General features: G+C 35.3%; 1 protein-coding gene across 2 annotated transcripts; it reads right to left on the bottom strand.

Moving 5' to 3' along the window:
* Positions 1-783: 783 nt before the first annotated feature.
* LOC123549225 (vacuolar protein sorting-associated protein 35-like) lies at positions 784-22,610 on the bottom strand. 2 transcript variants are annotated; one of them, XM_045337140.2, is made up of 17 exons: positions 22,576-22,610; positions 18,172-18,273; positions 16,568-16,664; positions 14,930-15,053; positions 14,054-14,236; positions 13,216-13,435; positions 12,617-12,700; positions 10,648-10,757; positions 9,978-10,074; positions 9,247-9,395; positions 8,157-8,385; positions 7,051-7,206; positions 6,024-6,146; positions 5,356-5,535; positions 4,144-4,380; positions 3,463-3,606; positions 784-2,664 (listed from the first exon to the last, which is right to left on the bottom strand). In XM_045337140.2, exons 1-17 carry the CDS (start codon positions 22,576-22,578, stop codon positions 2,485-2,487), a joined length of 2,418 nt encoding a protein of 805 aa, XP_045193075.2. In that variant the 5' UTR covers positions 22,579-22,610; the 3' UTR covers positions 784-2,484. The 2 variants fall into 2 exon arrangements, with proteins under 2 accessions (XP_045193075.2, XP_053401550.1); XM_053545575.1 differs by having other exon boundaries at positions 8,157-8,364.
* Positions 22,611-24,463: the final 1,853 nt, after the last annotated feature.

Raw genomic sequence — 24,463 nt, 5'->3', positions numbered from 1 at the left:
TCTTTTTCAGGCTGCCATGTATAGTTTGTATGTACAAATGTATTGATATATATGTAGGACTCTGGTAAGGGCATAATAATTATGCAGTGTTCATCAAGTTATTCACCACTTGAGCCATGAGCTATGGATTCATTAACTTGGCTTCTATCACTTGGTTTTTAAAAGTTTGTCTATTTCCTATACAAGAGGACATGTTTTGTTTGTTGTTTGTGTGGTTTTATCCGATCTGTGTTGAACTCTGATTTGTGTACAGAAAATTAAGAGCTGTCGAATGACACTATGCTTCACTACTTGATGCCCCTTTGCCTAATACTTTTTTTTTTTTTTTTTTTTTGTTGGGTTTAACGTCGCACCGACACAATTTTAGGTCATATGGCGACTTTTGCCTAATACTAGCTTACATATAAAAACTTTAGCAAAATTTTCAAACAAGTTGAAAAAAGGGCATAATTTTGCCAAAATGTAAGTTCGAGTTATGAAATTTGCCAAGTAAGGTCACCTTTTAATGCTAATATAGACCTGTGGAGAATCTGAAAACATTTGGTCAAGTAATTTCTGAAAAACATACTTACATGCAGAGTTATGTAACTTGTGAGGTCACCTCATGATGCTCAATATATGTATGAAGTTTGAAAGCATTAGGCCTATTAGTTTTAGAGAAATCTGTTTACATGCAAACCTTTCATGATGTGGACACCATCGCTGATGACAGGGCGACAACATAAGCTCTACAATTTGAAAAATGTCAAATATTATGTACAGACAATTCAATAAACTTAAGAATTATATTTCCACATTTTATTACAAATTTCAACAGAGTATTGCACACTTTAAAACATTTCATACACTTAACAATTATAATTAAAAGCACTTGTCTAGAGTTAAATATTAAATCTGTGAGATCTAATCAAAGCCAAATGCTGTTCATGATTAACTGCGGGTCTAGGCTGGTCCATATTATCAAAGATATTCAATGTCCATCTTTCAGCTAAATATTTTATGCCAAATGTAGAAAATCCTTATCAAATGTATATAACTTTGCTACATATATGAATTAATTGCGTGTGTAGAGCTACATTCATAATGTCATGCAGTAACAGACCACTGTTCAAAAACTTACAAGTTTTTAGTGGTAGGACACATTTATACTGTATTTAGCTACACATGTAGGCCACATTTATACTGTATTTAGCTACACATGTAGGACACATTTATACTGTATTTACCGGTAGCTACACATATATAAAGTGTGTACTATCTTAAACCTAATGCATTGTACTATAAAAACATATATTTGTTAATTGTTATGTCTACATAAATATATGTAGTAATTATTCCTATTTCGAATTACAAATTCTGTGTATAGTATACCTTTAACGACAACAAACATCACAACACTGAAATCAAGTTTCAGAGATATCAACTACAGTTCACACCAGGATGGCTAAAATGATGTACGCTGAACAGAAAAACTGTTTGTTTTATCAACTCTGTGGCAAAATTAAATTAAATATTTGTCTGATAATGCAAAAAGCCAAATACATGTGACATTTGATTTCCATTTTTAAAGGAATCCACAGTGGTGTAGAAAGGAAGGTTTTAAAATATGCATTTTTCAAAGGAAAATTGTATGTAAACTCCTGCATGAGAAAGGTTTGAAAAGTTATCATTTTGAAAAAGTAACAATATTTTCTTACCAATTTCATAATTTTATAAGGATCTGAAACGTAGTCGAAATTGAAAATAAAATTTGGCCAACACTGACAGGAATTTGTAATAGGAAATAACCCCAGCCTGACAGATATTTTTAAAATTCAAATATATAACCATTCTTTCTATTCTTTAAATTGATTAAGTATATAATACTGATATTTTTTTCGTAAGTTTTTCAAAATAAGTTGATAAAACATGAAAGAAATTGACCAACAAAACCCTGTTATGGAAACTGTGATTCATGCACTGATGGTGATGAAACTATTGTACATACATGTACATCTCCTGTTCTTAACATTACTTGACAGCAGATAAATGTCACCATATGTTCAGTTTTATCAGACACCTGAAGTAGAAAAATATCAGCTCTGTTCAATTTTTAAATTCTATAAAACTGACAATCTATCACCTCCAGAAAGACTGCTTTTATACAGTTATACATTCCAATAATATAAGATACTGTTGTATTCTTTCAAATGTCTCTTTTTCACCATACCAAATAATTAATAAATTAAATGTATTTTATACATCTTTATACACAGCTAAGATGTTTCTTCAATATTTGTATATAACTACATGTAGATCAACATTCACCAACATCTGACAGTATTTCACAAATACATTTTCTGTATTTTGGTTAATTAACCAGTTACCAACAAATTAACCAGTTACCAACAGCTAGGTCCTTTCCAACTGTTACTGCTCACTGTTTTTCACCATTTATAAATGTTTACAATCGTAATAAATATTATTTCACATATATAGATCATTTTAAATGACAAGTTCACTATAATCTGGTCCATCTGAATCTCCGAGTTGTTTCATTGATTGTAAATGTTCGACAGTATTCTGGAAATGTTTGTTTATTTGTTCTGTCTCCTCGTTGGCCTCTAGGTTTGGTAATGTCTCTTTTATTTTTGCTATCAGCTGATTTAATACTTGTATGGTCACCTGCAAAAAGATAATAAAGTAAATACAGGAATTTTTTTAATTGTTCATTGTTTGTTTACTTTGAAAAGTTTTAAGGTCATAAAGCAACTATCCAATTTTCAATGGTGGAGGAAGACCCATGCAGGTGCTTTGTCTTGCATTATTGCAGGTTCCTTGGTAAAACTACAGACCTTCCATAAGCTGGATCGATTGACAGGACATTGTTACACTTGACTCCCTTTGAAACATGCAGAATTTTTTTAAATCATGATCATTAATAACAACAAGAATAACATCACCATTTACTTCACCAACATCCAACAGTTTAAACATGATAAAATTTGTGCCTTCATTGTGTTTCTACCATTATATACAACTCTACAGTTTTAAAAACAAACCTAAATATTTATTTTTTGCAAAATTGTAATGACCTAGCTTTTTAACACAGCATGGCGAAAAATGGTTGGCTGGCCAATATGTTTGTACACTAAATAGTCCAAAAGATGCTATGTCATTGCAACTAAAATAATTATTTCTGTTGCAAATATTAATCTGCGTCTAATTGTCCGCTTAAGAATGCATCCTTTGGCATTTTAGAATAAAGATAATACCTGCTGACTTTATGCAATTAACAAATCTTTTCCAAACATATGTCTCACAAGCATAGACCATTCAAACTCAATCTGGAGACCAGTCTCGAAACTACAGCATTTGATTGGCTGTTTCTGCACACAAATTTTAAACTGACCAATGGCAAGGCTGCATTCTGAGACTGGTCTCAACACACAAGTTTTATAATCTGGTAGACTGGTTACTCACCTGGTCATTTCCTTTCTCATAATAGTATGTATAGTGGTTAAGTAGTTCTACAAACAGCTGTACTTGTACGGAATTATCCATACACTGGTTAGCAATCTTTACACCCTTCTTCAAACAATCTGACGTCCTCTTACCATCACGTGTCTGCAAATAAATGATATCTATATATTGGTCTACAAACCATTAAAAGTATTTCATATTGCAAAATGTAGGTGGAGCAATATGTGCAGAAGCACATTTGTGTCATTATAAACATGGTTCTCCCAAGCTCTTGTTAAATACAGCAGCAGCATGTTGCGTGTGCTTCAAAACCAAACAGACACTGCTACAGCAGTCTTCACTTCGCTTTTGTCATTTTAAACAAAAGTTCAAAATCAAGCAGGCATTGTCACAGCACAGTTTACATCCCAATCAAACAATTCAAATAAAACTGATAACTGAACAATTTTAGAATTCTAAATCTGAAAGACAAAATAAAGGGGGATTTTTTTTGTTGTTGGGATTTCAAATCATGAACCGAGGCAACCATGAAAATACATTTAAGTCTCCTACGTAATGATTTATATCACAATGTGTTATCTTTTACTAAAATTTTGTTTTCTCAAATATTTTTTAAATGATTTCAAAACATTTGACTTGATTAGACTATCCGTGCCAAAATGGGTCAATGGTAATACCTACCTCCCCTTCCACTGAAGTGCTCTTCCCTGACCAGAATAGATGTGAGCAAGTTGCCACACCTCTACACTGGTCTGGCTTCTTCAAAAGTTTGGATGCAGCCAGCGCACACTGTGTTCTTAACGGTTCATGATTCTCGTCACCGAAACACGACATCTGTTCCAGTGTGCCTATAATCAATGTAATAGCTGCCAACTGAGCTTTACTGTCAGAGATTTCATCCTCATACAGGGAAAATGCCTGAAAAATAATAACGGGTTATATAAAAACCTAAAATTCATATCATAAGAAAAATATTTAAAAGGGTCCAGAGCATTGTCAGAATATCATGATTTTCAAAAGTAGTGTCAGAATACTATAACTTTCAAGAATAATGTCAGAATATCATAACTTTCAAAGGTAGTGTCAGAATGTCATAACTTGCAGAAGTAGTGTCAGAATATCTTAATTTTAAAAAGCAGTGCCAGAATATCATAATTTTTAAGAGTAGTGTCAGAATATCTTAAATTTAAAGAGCAGTGCCAGAATATCATGATTTTTAAGAGTAGTGTCTGAATATCATAATCTTTCAGAGTAGTGTCAGAATATCATAATCTTTCAGAGTAGTGTCAGAATATCATGATTTTTAAAAGTAGTGTCAGAATATCATGACCTTCAAAAGTAGTGTCTGAATGTCATGATTTTTAAAAGAAGTGTCAGAATATCATAATTTGCAAGATTGAGACACGGTTGGGGTACCTAAGACAGCCTGAGGGGTCGGGACACCTCATACAAGGTCACCAGGTAGTCTTTTAAGACATACATAAAAGCCACAGCATGTGTGATTCCATAAATAAATACAGCCTAAAACACACTGAATCACCTTGATGTTATTTTTAATTTACCATTCCTATTTAAGATGATAGTACTTTTTATGAACCATTGGCCTTCCAAAAGCAAGCTAAATGGCTTCTACACATGACAATACACGAATATCTAAAACCCACAGAAGTGAAAGGCAAATGATTTATCTGTATTCCTAACAATTTCAACACAGGAGACCCCTAAAATACTTTTTAAATTTCAACCCAACTGACATGGAACTAGAGATGTGCTCCTATTAGTGTCTATTATGATACAGAAAACCACGGTCATTAAACTTCTACTTATATTCTATTTAGCTCTTAATTTCTTCCTACTGAACAGTGCAATTTCATTTTGAAGATGTATAATTACCTGTGACATAAACTCATATGCCACTGTCTCATGATTTTCAAAGCCTATACCCCCGGCAGCCATGGCTCCCTGCAAGAACAACCTAAGTGGTATCTCAGCCTGCTCTGCCTTGATCAGGGCTCCGATTGTCTGGTGACAAAACTGGAATATCTTCTGACATTTCTTCTCCCAATTCTCATCCTAAATTCCATAAAGATACATACATAAAAGATAAAATAGACTGTGTAAAGTCCAAAAATACCCCTTTAACAATTTTTACGTATATGTTACAGATCATTTATCGATCTTCTAATGAAATTAAGTTTTGTAGTAATGGAGCACAGCAAAGTGATCTATAACCTATTTGTAGTTTTATACGAGAAGCTGTAGGTTACCATTAGCAACACACATATTTGATAACTTCCCCACATGAATTAAGAGGTTGAAGGATGCATTACCTTAGATATATTGTCTTCAGACCATCACCACAAAAGAACACACAATCTCACCTATAACTTGAAATTAAAACTCCAGATTGGAAGTCCTCAACTCTACCAATTAAGCCAACTCTGCAAGGTCCAAAGGGGTAGTATTGTGTGCCTGTTTGGGCTAAACAACTTTTTCAACAGTTGTTCAGTAGTACACTAAATATATCTAGTAAGTTACTGAATTACAGAAAATGATCAAACCTCCTCTGAATGTTCTCTGTATCTGTTAGCCAGTCTGTAAGCTGAGAACACTATAGGTGGCAGCGTAAACTTGATCCTTTTGTCACCCCCTGCACCAAAATGTTTCCTAGCTGTATTCAAAATCTGAAAACAATGACATTATTGGTGTATAAACATAACTTATGCTAGCAAAAACTGACTTAGCTTGACATAATGTTTTGCCAGAATACAATCAGCTTCCTATAACGTTGCATTAATTATTTACACAGAATTTTTTAACACTCCAAAAATGTCAATGAACAGAGTTCTTTTGAGATTGTATTTTGTTTCCTTTTTTTTTTTTTAAATAAATTACACTGATTTCAAAGGTTGAACATTTTCAGATTACAACTTTTTGTTGTTGTAGGGTTTTGCATTGCACCAATACAATTATATGTCATATGGCTATTTTCCAGATTTGATGGTGGAAGAAGACCCCAGGTGCCCCCAAGTGAATTTTTGCATCACGGGCGGGCACCTGGGTAAGAATCATCGACCTTGTGTAAGCCAGCTGGATGACTTCCTTGCATGAAGAATTCAACGCCATAAGTGAACAGATCACAACTCTCAACTGGTCCACCTTGTTTACACAAGTAATGTTGTACCCACTTTATAAGATGGGAAAAGTTTGTATTATATATTATAGCAAACTGTAAGACACATAATTATGATGTTCTAACAACTAGCCAGCATCACTGAATTATTTTGTTATTTTCAAGATTTAAAAGTATTTAAAACTGGATGAATGACAGAAGGAAATAAATATGGAAACAAAAATATTCATAGAAATAAACTGATATTTTAGTAATTTCCACTTGTGAAATACTTTATTTTTGTCCTGCCTCCCTACTTCTTGAACACACAAAAGTTAATTCGTACCCAATGAAATCGTTCTTAATAAACAATGAAATACTTTTTAAATCATTTCAATAAACCATGAAACAATTCCTAATGAACCATGAAATTGATTGTTATAAACCATGAAATACTTCCTAATAAACAATCTCACCAGGTACTGCTGGTTGGGATCCTCAGACTGGAGGAGATGGATGAATCTGCCCATGAGACCTTGCTCCTCCGCGAAGTCTTCTGGATCATCTCCCTCCTCAGGCTGATCATTCTGATCTTGTACAAGTACACTGATAATTGATAACAAACTGTCCGCCTGAAAAATATGGTATCATTGTTGGGGATTAAAGCTACCAAAACATGCTGTAAAGAAAAAATAAGTGCCTCATAAACAATAACGTGTTTATTTTTTAATTTGACAAAGGACCACAGCACTGAAATATGACCCTTTTCCAGAATTCACGTCAAATGAAATTGTAGACATAAAAAGACACAAACTAGGTTAAATTACAAACTTATTTTTGTTCACCTGGAAATTCCTTTAAAGAACTGAAGTGGTGTTTGTTTTAATTATTGTTTTCTTGGTGAATGTTGAAAATGTGTGTTTGAACTATTTGATTCCTGACTTCAGATCATTAAATTTTTCAACAGAAGAAATTAATAAACTGCAAACTACTGATGGTTCTATCTATGGGCTTAAGGTATAAGATCCACAAATAAGCAAGTTCTTTAAAACAGTGCTATCAAAATATAATCAAATATTGATGCCTGGTAAGCTCATATAATTTCGGTATCATTTGAAAGTGTATTGTCTACTGAAAAAGAAAATATAAATTACATGACAAAAAATATGTTAGAGAGTTTGTATTTTTTTTTACAGTTTTCAATGTTACTTCAACAGAAATCCTTACAGTGCAAGATTTATCATTTTGCAGTCAAAAAAAGTGACTGAAGTGATTCCTGCAAATTATTTATGGTCATCTTATTTACTAATACTTATTCAGCAGATGCAACTCTTTCAAATGATACCAAAAAATTCTTATTCAGCAGAGGCAACTCTTTCAAATGATACCAAAAAAAACATGGGGTCACCAGGCATCAAAATTTTACCTATTTGTGTATCGGATACCTTAAAGTAATATACAGACAAAAATCCTGGAGAGGCACCTGGATCAAGCCAGATAGACATGGATTAATCTTTTGCGGGAAATTAAAATTAAGAAAAACCTTTCTAGAAAACAGAACACATGAATAAAATAATATTACCTGTTCCTGATTTGGTATATCTGTCTCATTATCTAACGCATTAGTTATCAGGTAGCAGCTCATCACTTTCCGACTCTGATAATCAAAGTATTCAAACAACGGTCCAAAGTGCTGCAGTTCGAGGACGGTAAGGATATTGTTGTAGTTATCTACAGGGATCTTCATCAACCTCATCAGCTCCTTCGAGACAGAACTTCCATGCTCCAGGCTGCGGTATATACGTAGATTTCTGGATATTTGTAATTTTAAAGCAACTTTTTCACAAATATACAGAAAAATTAGAACCTTCTGAAAATAGTTTTTTTTTTCTCAGGTGTCTATCAGTAAACAAATTTAAAATTGCAGGACCTTTATTTTGCAGATTTGTTCTGATTTGTCATATTAAATTTTTTTTTCCGAAATGCTGAATTTGGTAAGTTGTGAAAAGTAAAATTTGAAATGCAACTGGATATAATATGGTGTTTACAAAGAAAACAAAGGAAAATGAACATATATGAAAACACTGAAACCCATTCATACAAGCCAAAAATTAACTTCTTGTGATGAATATGACATGTTCCATAGTAAAAGGCTTCTGGTGTAAACATTAACCTTTAGCCTGCTGGTGGCAAGTGATTCTGCCTTTGCAACCAGTGCAGACCTAGATCAGCCTGCATGCCCATGCAGGCTGATCATGGTCTGCACTGTTTGCCATTCAGTCTGTAAATTTTCAGTGAACACCCCTTCGCATAATAAATGGTACTGCCCAAATTGAATGATGGACCAGTCCATTTTAGAAATTTAGCAGGGTGAAGGTTAAATGCTTTACAGAGCAGCAATTACTGATCCACAATCCTCTTTGAGCAAATGCCTTATGTTGCTAAGTATCGCTTGCTCCTTACTGCTAATGGTGGAGTGTCTCCACAGATCTGTAATTTTTGTGTAAGGTTGCCATACAGCTGGCTTGCAAGTCACTAGTTTTATCCTCTTTTGCTTGAAGCAATGCTATAGAGGTACCTTGGTCTTTCTCCATTGTAAAACAGCAGGAAAAACACCATAAAGATCTAAAACTATGTCAGTGTCAATAAAATCCAGCACAGTTCAAACTTACTGATCTAAGTTTAGCCTGTTAAATATATCCTCTGTAGTTTCTAAGACTTTGTCCACATATTCTATCTTGTCTGGGTAACATTTCAGGGCAAGGTTGATAAGGGCTACTTGCAATGATACAATATCTTCTGGTGGCATGTCTGGACGATTCTGAAATGTACGTAACATAATCTATTTTGTGAGAAACTACAGAACACACACAAAACACAAAATTACATTTGTTCTAATTTACAAGTACATTTAATAATTCAGTACTTCAACTAAACTGCAGTTAAAACTGCTTTTGATGTGAAGCAATACATTTTTTTTTACACTGGCTTCCTTCCTGTTTTTCATTACAAATATCCATAATTTCACACAAATGACACTGGCATAGCTCTATTCAGCCACTACAGACCCAAGTCTGCACATAGTTTTCATATGGAACTGATCAAAAGTATCATTAAAGTTCAAATTTTGTTAAATAATTACGTTTGCAGTTTTTGCACTTTTTTAAACCTTGTTATGGTTTAAAATACTCTTGACGCATTCTGGAGAAAAAATCTCAGTAGCACATGCCCCTAAACCCCTCAAGCTAGCTTGGCCGGAACTTTCAAGCTAGGAACCCGATTGAAGGTTCAGCAAGAATAGATTTTGTAACATACAATTCCTTTAAAATAACCACAGGCTCCGAATGTGCATGTGTGTGTCTCTCTCTCTCATTTTTAACCTGTGAAACAATAAACCACTAACCTGTATAACTTGTGCAATCTGCTGAGAGAAAATATCAAACAGTTGTATCTCTGGGGGAATACCAGCTCCTTCCTCATTCTGGGCAAATTGGGCCAGCCTGGAAATGTCAGAATAATAAATATATACATGTATCAAAGGAACATATTTGGGACTATGTAACTATTTGTTTTGGGTTTTGTGATGTTTTATCAACAGTATTGCAGTTTGTATGTAACAGCTTGCAGTTAAACGGTGTTCCTGGATTCTGTACAAGTACTAACCTGTTCTCCGTAAGTAACTGCCAACTTCTCCATAAGACTCAGAAGTGGAGGACGAAATGACTCCTGACACAATGTCTATTATCAAATTGTCACAGAGAACATCACGCCTCACCCACAACATTGAAGACATGGCCAATTAAGACACAAGCTTTAGTTTCCCTATTATTCCTCATCAGGTTTTAAAGAGAGGAAATTACCATAGGTGTATAATGAGAAGCATACAAATTTCATTTTATCACTCATAATATATTTAGTTTTGGCCTTTTGCCTGTCAGTCATTCAAATACATAGCATTGAATATGACATAATTACTAACAGAAACGTATTTTGTATAAAACAGTATGAAGCTTACCTTTAAACCTTCAACTAGTTACGATAATTTAATGGAATAACAGATAATTGGGTATTACCTGTCAATCAAAGAAATGATGATATTTTTCACATTAACACTAGCATGTAGCTCTGCACAAGCTCGCAGAAATGGACTGAGGGTCTGTAGGTGGAAATCATCTGGAAAGACCTGCCAGTACAAACATAAAATAAACTAGAAAATGCTTTTGTAAAAAAGCCAATGTCTCCCCCAATGCAAAGTCCTATAGGCAAGAAGTCAATAGGGGTCAGGAGCGAAAGTCAAAGAGACACTGATGGTTGGCTGCAATAGGGATCAACTACTTGGCATGTCCAGTCATCCCGCTAAATTTCAACACTCTTGGCCTAGTGGTTCTCAAGTCACTGTTCAGGCTCTTGTGACCTTGACCTTTGATCAAGTGACCTCAAAATAAATAGGGGTCATCTACTCTGCATGTCCAATCATCCTATTAAGTTTCAACATTGTAGGTCAAGTGGTTCTCAAGTTATTTCCAAAAAATGATTTTACATGAACAGGCCACTGTGACCTTGACCTTTAATAGACTGACCCCAAAATCAATAGGGGTCATCTACTCTGCATGTTCAATCATCCTATGAAGTTTCAACATTCTGGGTCAAGTGGTTCTCAAGTTATTCATCGGAACTGGTTATCAATGTTCAGGCCCCTGTGACCTTGACCTTTAACGGAGTGAGCCCAAAAACAATAGGGGTCATTTACTCTGCATGAACAATCATCCTATGAAGTTTCAACATTCTGGGTCGAGAGGTTCTCAAGCTATTGATTGGAAATGGTTTTCCATGTTCAGGCCCCTGTGGCCTTGACCTTTAACAGAGTGACCCTAAAATCGTTAGGGGTCATCTACTCTGCATGACCAATCATCCTATGAAGTTTCATCATTCTGGGTCAAGTGGTTCTCAAGTTACTGACCGGAAATGGTTTTCAATGTTCAGGCCCCTGTGACCTTGACCTTTCACAGAGTGAACCCAAAATCGTTAGGGGTCATCTACTCTGCATGACCAATCATCCTATTAAGTTTCAACATTCTGGGTCAAGTGGTTCTCAAGTTACTGACCGGAAATGGTGTTCAATGTTCAGGCCCCTGTGACCTTGACCTTTAAAGGAGTGACCCCAAAATCTATAGGGGTCATCTACTTTGCATGTACAATCATCCTATGAAGTTTCAACATTCTGGGTCAAGTGGTTCTCTAGTTATTGATCGGAAATGGTTTTCAATGTTCAGGCCCCTGTGACCTTGACCTTTGACAGAATGACCCCAAAATCAATAGGGGTCATCTACTCTTCATGAACAATCATCCTATGAAGTTTCAACATTCTGGGTCAAGTGGTTCTCTAGTTATTGATCGGAAATGGTTTTCAATGTTCAGGCCCCTGTGACCTTGACCTTTGACGGAGTGACCCCAAAAACAATAGGGGTCGTCTACTCCAGCAGCGCTACAACCCTATGAAGTTTGAAGGTTCTAGGTCAAATGGTTCTCCAGTTATTGCTCGGAAATGAAGTGTGACGTACGGACGGACGGACGGAAGGACGGACGGACGGACAGGGCAAAAACAATATGTCTCCTGGGGGAGACATAAATAGAATCACATGTAAACTAAAACTGTACACAAATTTATCTAGGGGCCTTTTGATCTGATAATGTTAAATCAGATTAAATGAGCCCCTCAATGGAAGTGTTTATATATCAAATTAGCTAGGACTAGTACATCCAAGAGGATGAAAGTTTAAGTCATGCAAATTGCCCTGCCTCTTCTGTGCATTATCTCATCACAGGCAGGCACCTGTGTAGAACCACTGACTTTCCGGACGGCTTTCTCACATGGGCCTCGGGGGTGAGGGGCAAGTGATTCAAGTCAGCAACCTTATCCACTCAGCCACAGAGGCCTCCGGGGCTGCAAAGTAACATTTTTAGATGAACTGCAAGAAAACTCAAAACATCATTGAAAAAAAGATCTTGAAAGGAGCTGAAAATCTTAAATGGATAAATTACCTGTATAATACATTCCATGAGATATTCCTGGGCTATTGGATCCCTACAGCTTACAACCTGCTCCAACACACCAGGTAGTACACCCTGAAATTAATATACATAAACATACAATAATAAATGTACTTTCTAACACTAAACTGAAGTGAAATATTTTACTGAGTTAGATAAATATATTTACTGAAATCATTATCTAAATAAAGTCATACAAGAAAATGCAAACACATCTTCACAGCACTTTTTTGGCAAAAACAAAATCTTATTCTTAAGCTGGTGGGAAACAGCTACAGAATCTTGTACTGATTTATTTCATTAAGAACTTTCTTTGAACTCAAATAGTTATGTAGCATCCAATCTAACAAAATTTAAACCATTTTTACCTTTTGCATGATCCTTTCAGGCAACAAATACATATGAAATAAAACTGTGAAAAGATCCTTTGGAAGAATAGAAGGCAACCAAGCAACATATGGTAATACCGTAGCAGACATAGCAAACCGTATATATGTGAAGGTACATGTAATATCGTATCCCCTAAAAGAAACTGGTAAATTCTAAAGTAATTAAAGTACTTTAAAAATGTAATTAGGTAAGTATCATACCTTTTTATATCTGTTCATGTCAATGCACTCCAGCTGACTGAGTCGCACCAGATTTGTTCCGACAAGAATACGTAATTCTTGCCGCTCCCTTTCTCGTTTCTCCTTGTTACGTGTATGACCCTGATGCTGCATGCGTACCCATAATTTGTTCATCTCAGAGAAATTCAGTAGGATAAAATCAACCGAGTCAGAGATGGTACCAGCTTCATACTCTCCAGAACTGTAAAAAAAAGTTTAAAGGGACATATCTCCAGGTGAATATCCACATTTTCAATTTTTCAAAACAGGTATTAACCCTTACCATGCTAAATTTCTATAATGAACTTTCATGCAACAGCCACTAGTTAACTATACACTGTTCCTAGACTGTTTTCTTTCAAGTCCAGAGCTCAAGCTTGGTCCGGACACTACATAACTATGTCTATACTGGGATAGAAAGGCTAGAGTGACCATCATTCAACATAAAGACAGAGAGAGAGGGCTAAACTTGTTTGCTGTTACAGTATAATCTCTATTACAAACATCTTTGACCAGTAAAAACTCCCCATACAAAAGAAGATTTTTTTCTCATCAGATAATCACATGTAATTCATCAGTAAATTAACCTCTCATCAGATTATGTGTGGGTCCAGCCTCTTTTACAACAATATTTCAGTCATATTAACATATTACGTGGTGAACCCACGATCTCCCTCACTCAAAACCGTCCCTATGCCACCAGGCTACCGGGGCAGTACCTCTCTTCGGTAACACAGCTGCACAACAAACACTTCGGTGAGGTTCTACCGTATTTCGATTTACAATTAATTTTAGCAACATGTCTTTTTGTATTGCTTACTTTGCTTCAACTTCTACATCTGGCAAGACATTTTTGGTGCACTGTAGAAGGTAGTTTCTGAGAAAGAGGCCACGCAGTGGGTGTTGAACTCCTCGGCACATCTCCACCAGATCTTTCAGGATATCTTTTCTTGACAGTTCATTTGTTTTGATGTACACTACACCAACTGTTATCAACAAATACCTGAAAACCAATAGGAAGATATATTTATTTTTATCTTTGGAAAATGGAACTAAAAATTTTAGACAATGAACCAGTATTACCAATCTTTAATGTAATAAACACAGACTTATACCTTTTCCTCCTTTTCACTTAACTTGCTATTAAATTAAAACTTATGACTACTAGTATGCGATGAAATCATTGTTTATACAGCCCAGTTATTACATCATAGGTGTCAAATGTAATGACGGTGCAATGAAAATGAATACAACACAAAACAGGCAAAAGTTTCATGGATTTCATTAAGGATGCAAAAAGTAGTCCTCGTATAGTTTTAGAACTGACAAATATATCTTGAACTTTGATTTTCTCTTGAATATAATCATAGTTAATCATTCAGATGCTTATTATTACAACACTCAGGCTGCACCCTAGTTATAAAATTCAATTGCATCTGAACTCCAAACAATGATTTTATTCTATGATAAAATTACTTTTTACAATATGTAATTCCTCTGTAAAAGAAAACCTAGCCATGTCTTCCAGTTTAATTCAGAGTTTTTACTTTTGGAGCTTATTTTGACTTCTAAATAAAAACTACATTTTTGCTCTCTAAATCATGGTCTTTATCGAAAAATTTAATTTTCTGTACAGGTATATCATATCTTCTTTGATCCTATTCTGCTGTCGTATATTTTTCTTACTGCAACTTACAATCTAGGAACAATATTCCCAGCATATTGAACCAGCTCGTACAAATCTGAAACTTTTCTTCCTTTCTGAAATTCATCTACCAGATACAGCTCTAGATGTCTCAGTTCATCCGATATTGACATATCTGATATCTGTCAAGGAACTTGAAACATAATATACATAATTGTGCAACAGAACTGAAATGCTTTCAAAATTTTGTGGCTCCTTATGATGTATTAAAACAAGAGCTGTCAGTGAACAGCGCGCTCGACTATTCTCAGTGCTTGATAGTATAATATAAGCAATGAGTAAAACTTTAACATTACAATAAGCATATTCTAAGTCAAAAAGGGGCCATAATTCAGTCAAAATGCTTGATAGAGTTACCTCCTCCTTTTTACAGACTGGGGTCATGATGGTAAGCAAGTATGCAAAATATGAAAGCAATATCTCAATTGACTTTGAAAATATTTGGGGTGGTACGCAAACTTCAACATTTATTCTAAGTCGAAAAGGGGCCATAATTCAGTCAAAATGCTTGATAGAGTTGCCTCCTCCTTTTTACAGACTGGGATCATGATGGTAAACAAGTATGCAAAATATGAAAGCAATATCTCAATGGACTTTGAAAATATTTGGGGTGATACGCAAACTTTAACATTTATTCTAAGTCGAAAAGGGGCCATAATTCAGTCAAAATGCTTGATAGAGTTGCCTCCTCCTTTTTACAGACTGGGGTCATGATGGTAAGCAAGTATGCAAAATATGAAAGCAATATCTCAATGGACTCTGAAAATATTTGGGGTGGTACGCAAACTTTAACATTTGTGTGACGCTCACGCCGACGCCGGGGCAAGTAGGATAGCTCCCCTATTCTTCGAAAAGTCGAGCTAAAAATGAGAAAAATATGTAAACACACATTTACTAGTATTAAATGTATGGGAGCCATAATATTATGCTAAAAACCACCTCAGGATAAAGGCCATTTTTTCTCATTTCCCGAGTTGCGGTCTTTACGTACCAATTTGACTACTTCTATTTGGCTCCTGCCACAAAAATGATGTGCAGTTGTATAGTATATCTATAACAGAAAATTAAAATATATTCACATGTGAAAGTGCATGTAACTGTTGTACTTCTTAATGTAACATGTAACTGATACATCCAAAATGTTACTTTTAAAATTAATGTAATAATTCAAGCAGGACGTCTATGTTGTTAATCGCCTCTGAAATGTTTACATACATGCTGGTGTGATTTTCAGTAAACATAGACAAAGAAAATGTTCCTTTCTTTATGGTTATCTGCACATCAGACTTGTTCATCTGTGAAAGTTTGAAGCAAATCAGGCTAACAGTGTAGGAAGAGTTGGACACACAAGATTTTGGGACGTACGGTTGCACAAACAGACGGACGGACCTACATACGTACGTACTGACAGCAGCAACGCTATATGATGAGGAAATATCTAACAGATTAATAACTAAATAAATCTCACCTTTCAGAATTTTCTAACACTCAAGTGGTTACTTTCTATACAGTAACCAGCTACTGACTGCCAAATTATTAACTCAAAACTACAAAGTATAAAAACATTCTATAAGGTTTCAACTGAAGTGCTTACCCTTATTGGAACACATACTTTAGGTAAAAGGATACACAGTTCATAGTAACTTTTAGGTGATAACATGGATGTTCTCAACTCTCCAAGCATTGTTGATGCATGCTTCAGTCCGTCCATTAACTTGCCTTTATCCTGCAAAATGTGGGAATTGGAATTTCAGAGTGACTTCATGTAAGACTCAACAGTTACACACATCTATCTTCTACAACAGAATTTAACCCTTAGCCTGCTAAATTTCTAAAATGGACTGGTCCATCATTCAATCTGGGCAATACCATTTATTATTCGAAGGGGTGTTCACTGAAAATTTACTGACTGAATAGCGAACAGTGCAGACCAAGATCAGCCTGCACATTGCCTGGTCGCAAAGGCAGAATCACTTGCCGCCAGCAAGCTAAAGGTTAATGTTATACAATACAAAATATGTCCATGTAGAGTACCTCCTAACCATATGAATAATACAAACAGAACGGCTCATACATTCTGAGAAATCTTTAAAAGAACAATATAATTATCAAAATTTTCAGGAGTAAACACACAGAAAACACAGTTTCAAATACTTCAAAATTGTCTTTCATAACATTACACAAGGGAATATCAAAGAATTGGTATAACATTCTATGATTTCCTTAATAAAATGATCCAGCACTGGCATAGAAACTAATCAATCCGAAGTGTGGTCAAGTGGTTTCGGTTAACCATTCTCCAAACAGGTTGAAGGATCGGAAACCAAACTGGGGTAAGCTAAACAGCTCTTCCTCATATAGTAACAGTAATCATTTTCAAGGACAGCGTTTTTTCCCACATATCTGGGAATGTGGCCAGGGTCTTTACAACTCGGAAACACTAAAAATAGTAAATAGTTAAAAAGAGGTATTAAGAAAAACACTGATGAAAGTAGACTTGAGCCTTTAATATAACTGAGTTAAAACAAATAAGCAGAGATTAGAGAATGGCTGAAAGCAAAAGCTGCAGAAAGTAGCGCGGGGGTCAAGGGGTACATTTACATAAATGTACCCTGTGCACTGTAAGTTAATCGCTGTGAATAAGTGTGTTAAGTCGCAACTGATTCCAAAAAGTGGTTACTGAGATACCAGCTTGCAAGCAAAAACTTAACCAGAAAGTGAGGCAGAGGCAGATGCCATCAAGTGGGCCAGTGCAGTAGTTCTACCTATTCTTTGAGAAGCCACGCTAAACAGCAGTTTTTTTAATCCAGCTCTTTTGTCTCAAAAAGGGCATGACCAAGATACCGCTTTTCCATACAAGATAATGCTTTTAGTTTATACTAATACTAATTTGTTTTAGCTCAATTGTGATGAAAGCTTCAAGAACCACTCTCAAGTCCTCTTCCTGGAAAAACCAGTACTGGTGTCATATGAGAGGTCATGGTCGTGAGCCCAGTGGGGCTCGAATCCACGACCCCAGAATTGAGCGGCCACTACCTAATCCAGACCACATAAGTTGTCACCATGACATCAATTTTCAGTGAAATATATTTAAATGTGACAATAAAATACCTATTATAATAATATTGTGCTTGTAGAATTTCAAAAAAATTACACTAATTTAAAAACAATTGATATGTAGTCAATTGTATGTGGAGTTTAATAAGAAGTTTTTGTTTGAACAGTGTACTTACAAGGCATCTTTTCATCTGAAACGACTGATTTTTCACAATGCTGAGAGCCTCCTCTAGAAGCTTCTCTTGTTCCTCCTGTGGAGACAGCTGTGGTGTAGAGGGCTGTAACAGTGATACAATACATTAATGGTAATTGAAACATCATGACAAGCTACACAATACAGCTAGTTAACCTTTAGCATGCTGGCAGCAAGTGATTCTGCCTTTGCGACTAGTATAACAAGGCTTCAAGTCTGTTTGTATATAAAGTAATGGTACAAATATAGAGTTAGGTTTCTTCTGTGTTAGCCTGTATCACACTAGGTAACCGGATATGTTCGGCGCAGGATGCTATGTTGATTTGAAAACTTTAGTTGGGTAAGTATTCTCATCATTTCGATCTATAAAAACAAATAACCAGTAAAATCACCTCACTAGCCTTATCACGTAATAAATGAAGTTTCCAAAGCTGATTTAAAATCTTGAAAATATGTTATTTTATGGGAAAACGGCGAAGTTAAACATTAAACTTAATGGCAATTTCGGCAATTATAAAGTTTATAACCACATTTCTTTGAAAATATTGCAAAACAAACAAAAGACAATATCTTTATGGACTATATTTATCAATCTTTTCCCTGTCATCTTTCCAAACCATAATGTCTAAACTTGTGTTTTTATTTTTAAGTTTGAAATACACCATACACATGGAAAAAGGACTGGTGATGTTTGGTGCAGGATAAAAATTCTGCAGCGATGTTCGGGAGCAGGTTATTGTAAACATCATCACAAATAATGCAATGACCGCTTTTGACACTGCCAAGCAAATTTTTTATATCTAATAGATTTTGCTGTATGTATTTAACGATTTGGTACACGTACTGATTTTCATTTGGAGACGTGTTCCGTTTTACATTTAGCAGATATAGTGCAATGGCCAATTTGGACACTGTCAAGCAATTGTGTCTAATATTGTTTTTGTCCGATTTCTTTAGGATATTATATCATTTTTGTCATGCATATGTCTTTGTCCATAATTCAATACAAGAAGGGTTGTGTTAGCCAATTTGTAAGACCATTTATTGTTATACAAAATTAGGTTCTCCACCCTGATTGTTTTCAGACTTCCGAAGCATGCAAAGATTTATCCAGATGAATTTTAATTTTTTAAAAGATATGTTACAGTTTTAAAAGATTATACACAGCTGCAGGAAAATGTTCAGCATTGGCATATATCTTTTATGGTGACAGTCAAAAAGTGCTTGTTTAAAATATAAGAAAATGAAACTAGATTGTTGTACTGGACAACTGGGGTATCAGACAAAACCATTCGAAAATGTGAAACCAGCATCACATGACATGCAGGTTTCTGAAGACGGCAAAATACATTTTAATCTAAAAAGAAGGGATACAACTGTAGTAATATCACAAGAAAATGCCCAAGACAGCAAAGATTTATTACAATTGCCTACAAAAACAGCCAATTTTGAACACAGTCCAAGGGGCCTCCGTGGCTAAGTGGTTAAGGTCGCTGACTTCAAATCCAGGGGTGTAAAATTCCACTCGCCCGCTCGCATTGGCGAGTTAAACTCTGGATAGGACGAGTGGATCTCGCTGTATACTCGACCGATCGGGCGAGTGGTTTTTACGTCGTAGCTTTAATGAATCTTGAAAAACGTTAAGAGATAGTTGAGTTGCTACTTTGATTGACTGGAATTTACCCGCGAATCGTAAAGATATCAAAACTTCATGCCGGTAATTTTCCATTCTGAGAGCACGTGCGACCTATCGTAATATCAAATTTACATCTCCGTTACTTTTGTTTATCGACACGTACACAAAAAACGCGCGTAGTGCATTCATTTTTTTAAATTATCGCTTCAGTTTTTCAACATCGCTTGAGAAGTAATACAATTTGAATTCTACCAAGATTTCAATAAAATATCGACGGAAATGTAAGCATATTTGTATGAAAACGGTCGAATTTTCATATAATCATCTGTTAAATTTCAAAGAGCGCGATCTTAATTACTGGTTTCTTTCTAAGAGAAAATAACTGATACATACTATGGGCATAAAATTCGGACTTTTGACCAGAAAGAACAAAAAACAGAATTAAAAAATCTTAAATAATGAAAAAGCGGCAGTAATTTGAATACATTGAGTAAAACGATTTTTTTGGTAAAAAGGTTTCTGTTAGTGCGGCGGAATAGGGTAGATCTACGTGACCTCGTGGACGTAAATAGAAATGTGGCTTTAAAATAAAACAAAATGGTGTTGTTGCGGTTTTAAATAAGTTTTAAATGAATCTTTGTACATGTATCTTTTTATATAAAATATTCTTCTCAAACGATAATGTAAATTCCTTGGGGACAAATAGGTCACATGGCGCGAAAACTGTAATATGACGTAATGCCATGACAATCTCGTGCAACAACACCGCTTTGATCTCCACTTCAGATGTCATGATACCGACATACCTCTTTTAGCTCTTTGAGAGGATGTTAATTGATGATGAAAACAGGCCAATTACTTAGTTTATCAACAGAATAATTACCGATGATCGTCAACTTTTTTTTTCGTTTTCAAGACGGGTAGGTGATTATTGTGTCCATATTTTAGGACACTTTTCAAAATAATTTTTTCGGGAAATAAGTCTTGAGAAAATGAAAGTAACTGATGTTTAATACTTTCCCGACACTTTGGGAAACTAAGGTAGGGGTTAGACTGTGACTATTTTTACTATCGATGTAGTTATTATGGAGAGCAACTTGATGGTGGAGATGACAAAATTAGTGAAAGAAAAATGTCTGGTGTGAAAAGGAAATTTAAGAGTAACGAAAATGAATAATCAAAAAGGAAACGTAGTGTACGAGGTAATAATTGTGTTATGTTTGAAATTTGCTTTTTGTACATAATACTCCTTCCATAAAACGTGACAGTATCAAAAATGCCAATTATTAGGGCGAGTGACTGTCCACTAAGGGCGAGTAGATTTTACTAGCTACTAGTCCTGCAGGGCGAGTGGTGTGAAAAAGAATTTTACACCCCTGAAATCACTTGCCCCTAATCGATGTGGGTTCAAGCCTCACTCGGGAGTGGTGGTGGGGGGAGTGGGGGGGAGGGGCATTGAATTCTTCATGTAAGAAAGCCATCCAGCTGGCTACGGAAGGTTGGTGGTTCTACCCAGGTGTCCGCTTGTGATGAAATAATGCACGGAGGGGCACCTGGGGTCTTCCTCCACCATCAAAGCTGGAAAGTCGCCATACGACCTATAACTGTCACTGTGTCGGTGCACTGTTAAACCCAACAAAATAAATAAATGAACACAGTCCAAAAGAAATCCGTATAAGAAAAGGTGATGTTGCAGAGACTGACAAACCGCAAATCAACTGCGGAGGAGAAATATCATTGAAAGTAGTGATTTTGACGAAATATTAAACAATGCAGGGCTTTATTTACACTTTCAGAGAACATGGTCAGCTTAACTTGTGCAAGAAATGGTGTTCATTAGCAGCAAACAAAACGTTTCTTATGGAAAATATATGCTATCTGCTCTTTTTGGACCTAGTCTAATAGTTTTCGTACACAACTTCAACCCAGATGTGATACATGCAGGACATGACATTAAAATTCTGGAATTTTAGTTGAATGCAAATTGAATTGTACTGGTGATAAATCTGCTCTGAATAGGTCGGCAACCCTGTTTAAGCACTAAAAATATGTTTTAAGAAATAACAACATTAATTTCAATGAACATAGATTAACCTGATATATGTTGACTTGGCAAGAATATAAGGATCTTACATGATGGGCAGGGCTGTAAGACAGGCTATTCCCTATCCGAGGGATATCGAACTCTCAATTTCCTTAATGATAACAGAAACTAAACGTGGCAATACATGTATTCAGAAAGATGATTTACTAAAAACTGGCTGTAATTCTTAGATAAACACGTCCTACTCCTGCTGAATATTATCATTATAAACAATTTGCCTGTCAACGTCAAAAACAGTCATTGCGCTATCTGTGATAAAGTTTACAATAAACTGCTCCCTAATATGCCCAACATTTTTCATCCTGCGCCAAACATCTCCTTTTTTCATGTATATGGTGTGTTTCAATTTCATATTAATTAGTGAATAATAATTAGGAATTTGGGACTGGTAGGGCAAGTCTGTAAGCTAACATATTATTGTAAAGAGCTACGCCTTCCCAACTCAGGAAATTTGCAGGATTTATTGTATCGCGAAAATACATGACAATTGGAAATATTCTTCCTCATATACTTCTCAGCATTTTAAGTAAATTTTTTATTTAATTGTATAATATGGAAGCAATTCATTGTTATCAAGACATATATAAACAAATCTGCTAATGAGGTGATCTTGAAAAATTAATCTGAAAAATTATGCAGACACCCACCATCTTGACTGATCATGTGACTATCTGGGAAAAAAAACCCCACAAAGACAAGTAACTACATGAAAGTATGGGGGGGGGGGGGGGGGTGCGAAATTCAAGGCTTGCATGCAGTTGTATGTGTTTATTTTTCCTGCAGTTGTGCTTTCTTGAATTTCTTCATGTAGTAGTATTATGTAGAATTATGTCTTTGTGCTAGATATATTTTTAGGTTAATTCATTACAAATAGACCTTTTAATGTTCATAGTTCTTTTAATCATGTCCTTCTTTTACAGCTTGTTTTACTTTTGTTCCTTATAAATTTGTTAATACATAGCCGGTTCAAAAGCACCTGGAGTGCTTATGTTGTATTGTTGCTTGTCTTGCTGACTCAAAATAAAATTTAAAATTTATCTTATCTTATCTTAATATGTTTATTTTAAAACGAAAGTAGAATATTTTGAAAATGAAAGAATATGTAAACACATGCAAAAAGTTAAAAAAAAAAACAACAACATACTAATGATTTATCAGATATTTTGATTTGTATATATCATATGTTTGACCCGGCACAATGAACCATAAATAAGGTTATTTACTAGAAAACAAAAAAACAAAGACAAATATCAAACAGGGAATGCCACGTACCAAAATCGCAGCCTCCCCAAAACGAAACCCACAGCATGCAGACGTGCACACCACAAACACACACACACATACACACACATACACACACAAAGCCAACACACGAGGACAAAACGAACAAACAAAGGAACACAGAGGGGCACTGCCTTGGAACGGTCAGTGGCAAAACCACCACTGGGGAGCTTAAACCGGTTTATGGTGCGCACCCAACCTCACTCTTACCCCCACCATGTTCCAAAGACACGAGACAGTGTAAATAAAAGTAATCCCCTCCAGGTGAATCTCTAACACACGTAATGGAAACAAAAAGGCATGGCTTGTAAAACACAAAAATGCTCGTGTATAAATATATAAAAAGCAAACCTTTAGAACCAAAAACGTATGTACTCAGTGCCTTTTCAGAAGACAGAGCAACAAGAGAAACACCCTTAAGGGCCCGACGAAACAGGCCAGAAGACAGATATCAAAACAGTTCAGTCCTGGTAGGATTTAAAAACTGCTTATCATAGAGTCCTCCCCCTCTTCCGTCAGACACAATCATAGAGGGAAGCGTAGTGTCCAACTGTAAACGGGTTGAACACTAAACATGCGGTATGTCTCAAAACAGTTGGGTCGTAACCTCTTTTAATAAAATGTTTTATAATTTTACCAAATACATTTGGAAAATTACCATGACCCAAGATCTTACGAAGTTTGTAAACCACATCCCCATAAAAAACGGGTTTAGAAATACCTTCTCGCAGAAGTGTCTTTAAATTACTATTGAATTTTAAAACAAAATCAGAATTACGATAGTAAAATTTAGCAAAATATTTACACAATTTGTAATAACGGTAGCCTTGCTGAAGAAGTTTACTTGTAATATATAGATTACGTTCATTGAAATTCTTCACATGACTACACACTCTGGCAAACCGAATTAATTGAGAAATATATACCCCATAAGATGTAGCCTGAGGTACATCCCCATCCAAATGGGGAAAATTTACAATACTAAAGTTAAAATCATCCCTCTTGTCATAAATTTTGGTATGTATAATATTGTCATAAATGGAGAGATGTAAATCTAAAAACGATTCATCAGTATCCGAATTGTTAGTTTTAATTAACTGAAGCGTGATGTATTATTAAATGTAGTTATAATATCTGCCTGCGTATCTGGAGAAAGGCTCAACATAAAGTCTCTTTCATAACAATATAACTTTTATGAAAAGTATGGAAAATAAGATTTAAACATCCTATTTGTATATTAACTGACCAGCTCCA

The sequence above is a fragment of the Mercenaria mercenaria genome, chromosome 6, assembly GCF_021730395.1.
Source record: "Mercenaria mercenaria strain notata chromosome 6, MADL_Memer_1, whole genome shotgun sequence".
In the NCBI taxonomy this organism is placed as follows: domain Eukaryota; kingdom Metazoa; phylum Mollusca; class Bivalvia; order Venerida; family Veneridae; genus Mercenaria; species Mercenaria mercenaria.
The sequence above is the reverse complement of the archived record's forward strand: the minus strand, read 5'-3'. Positions and strand labels throughout refer to the sequence as shown.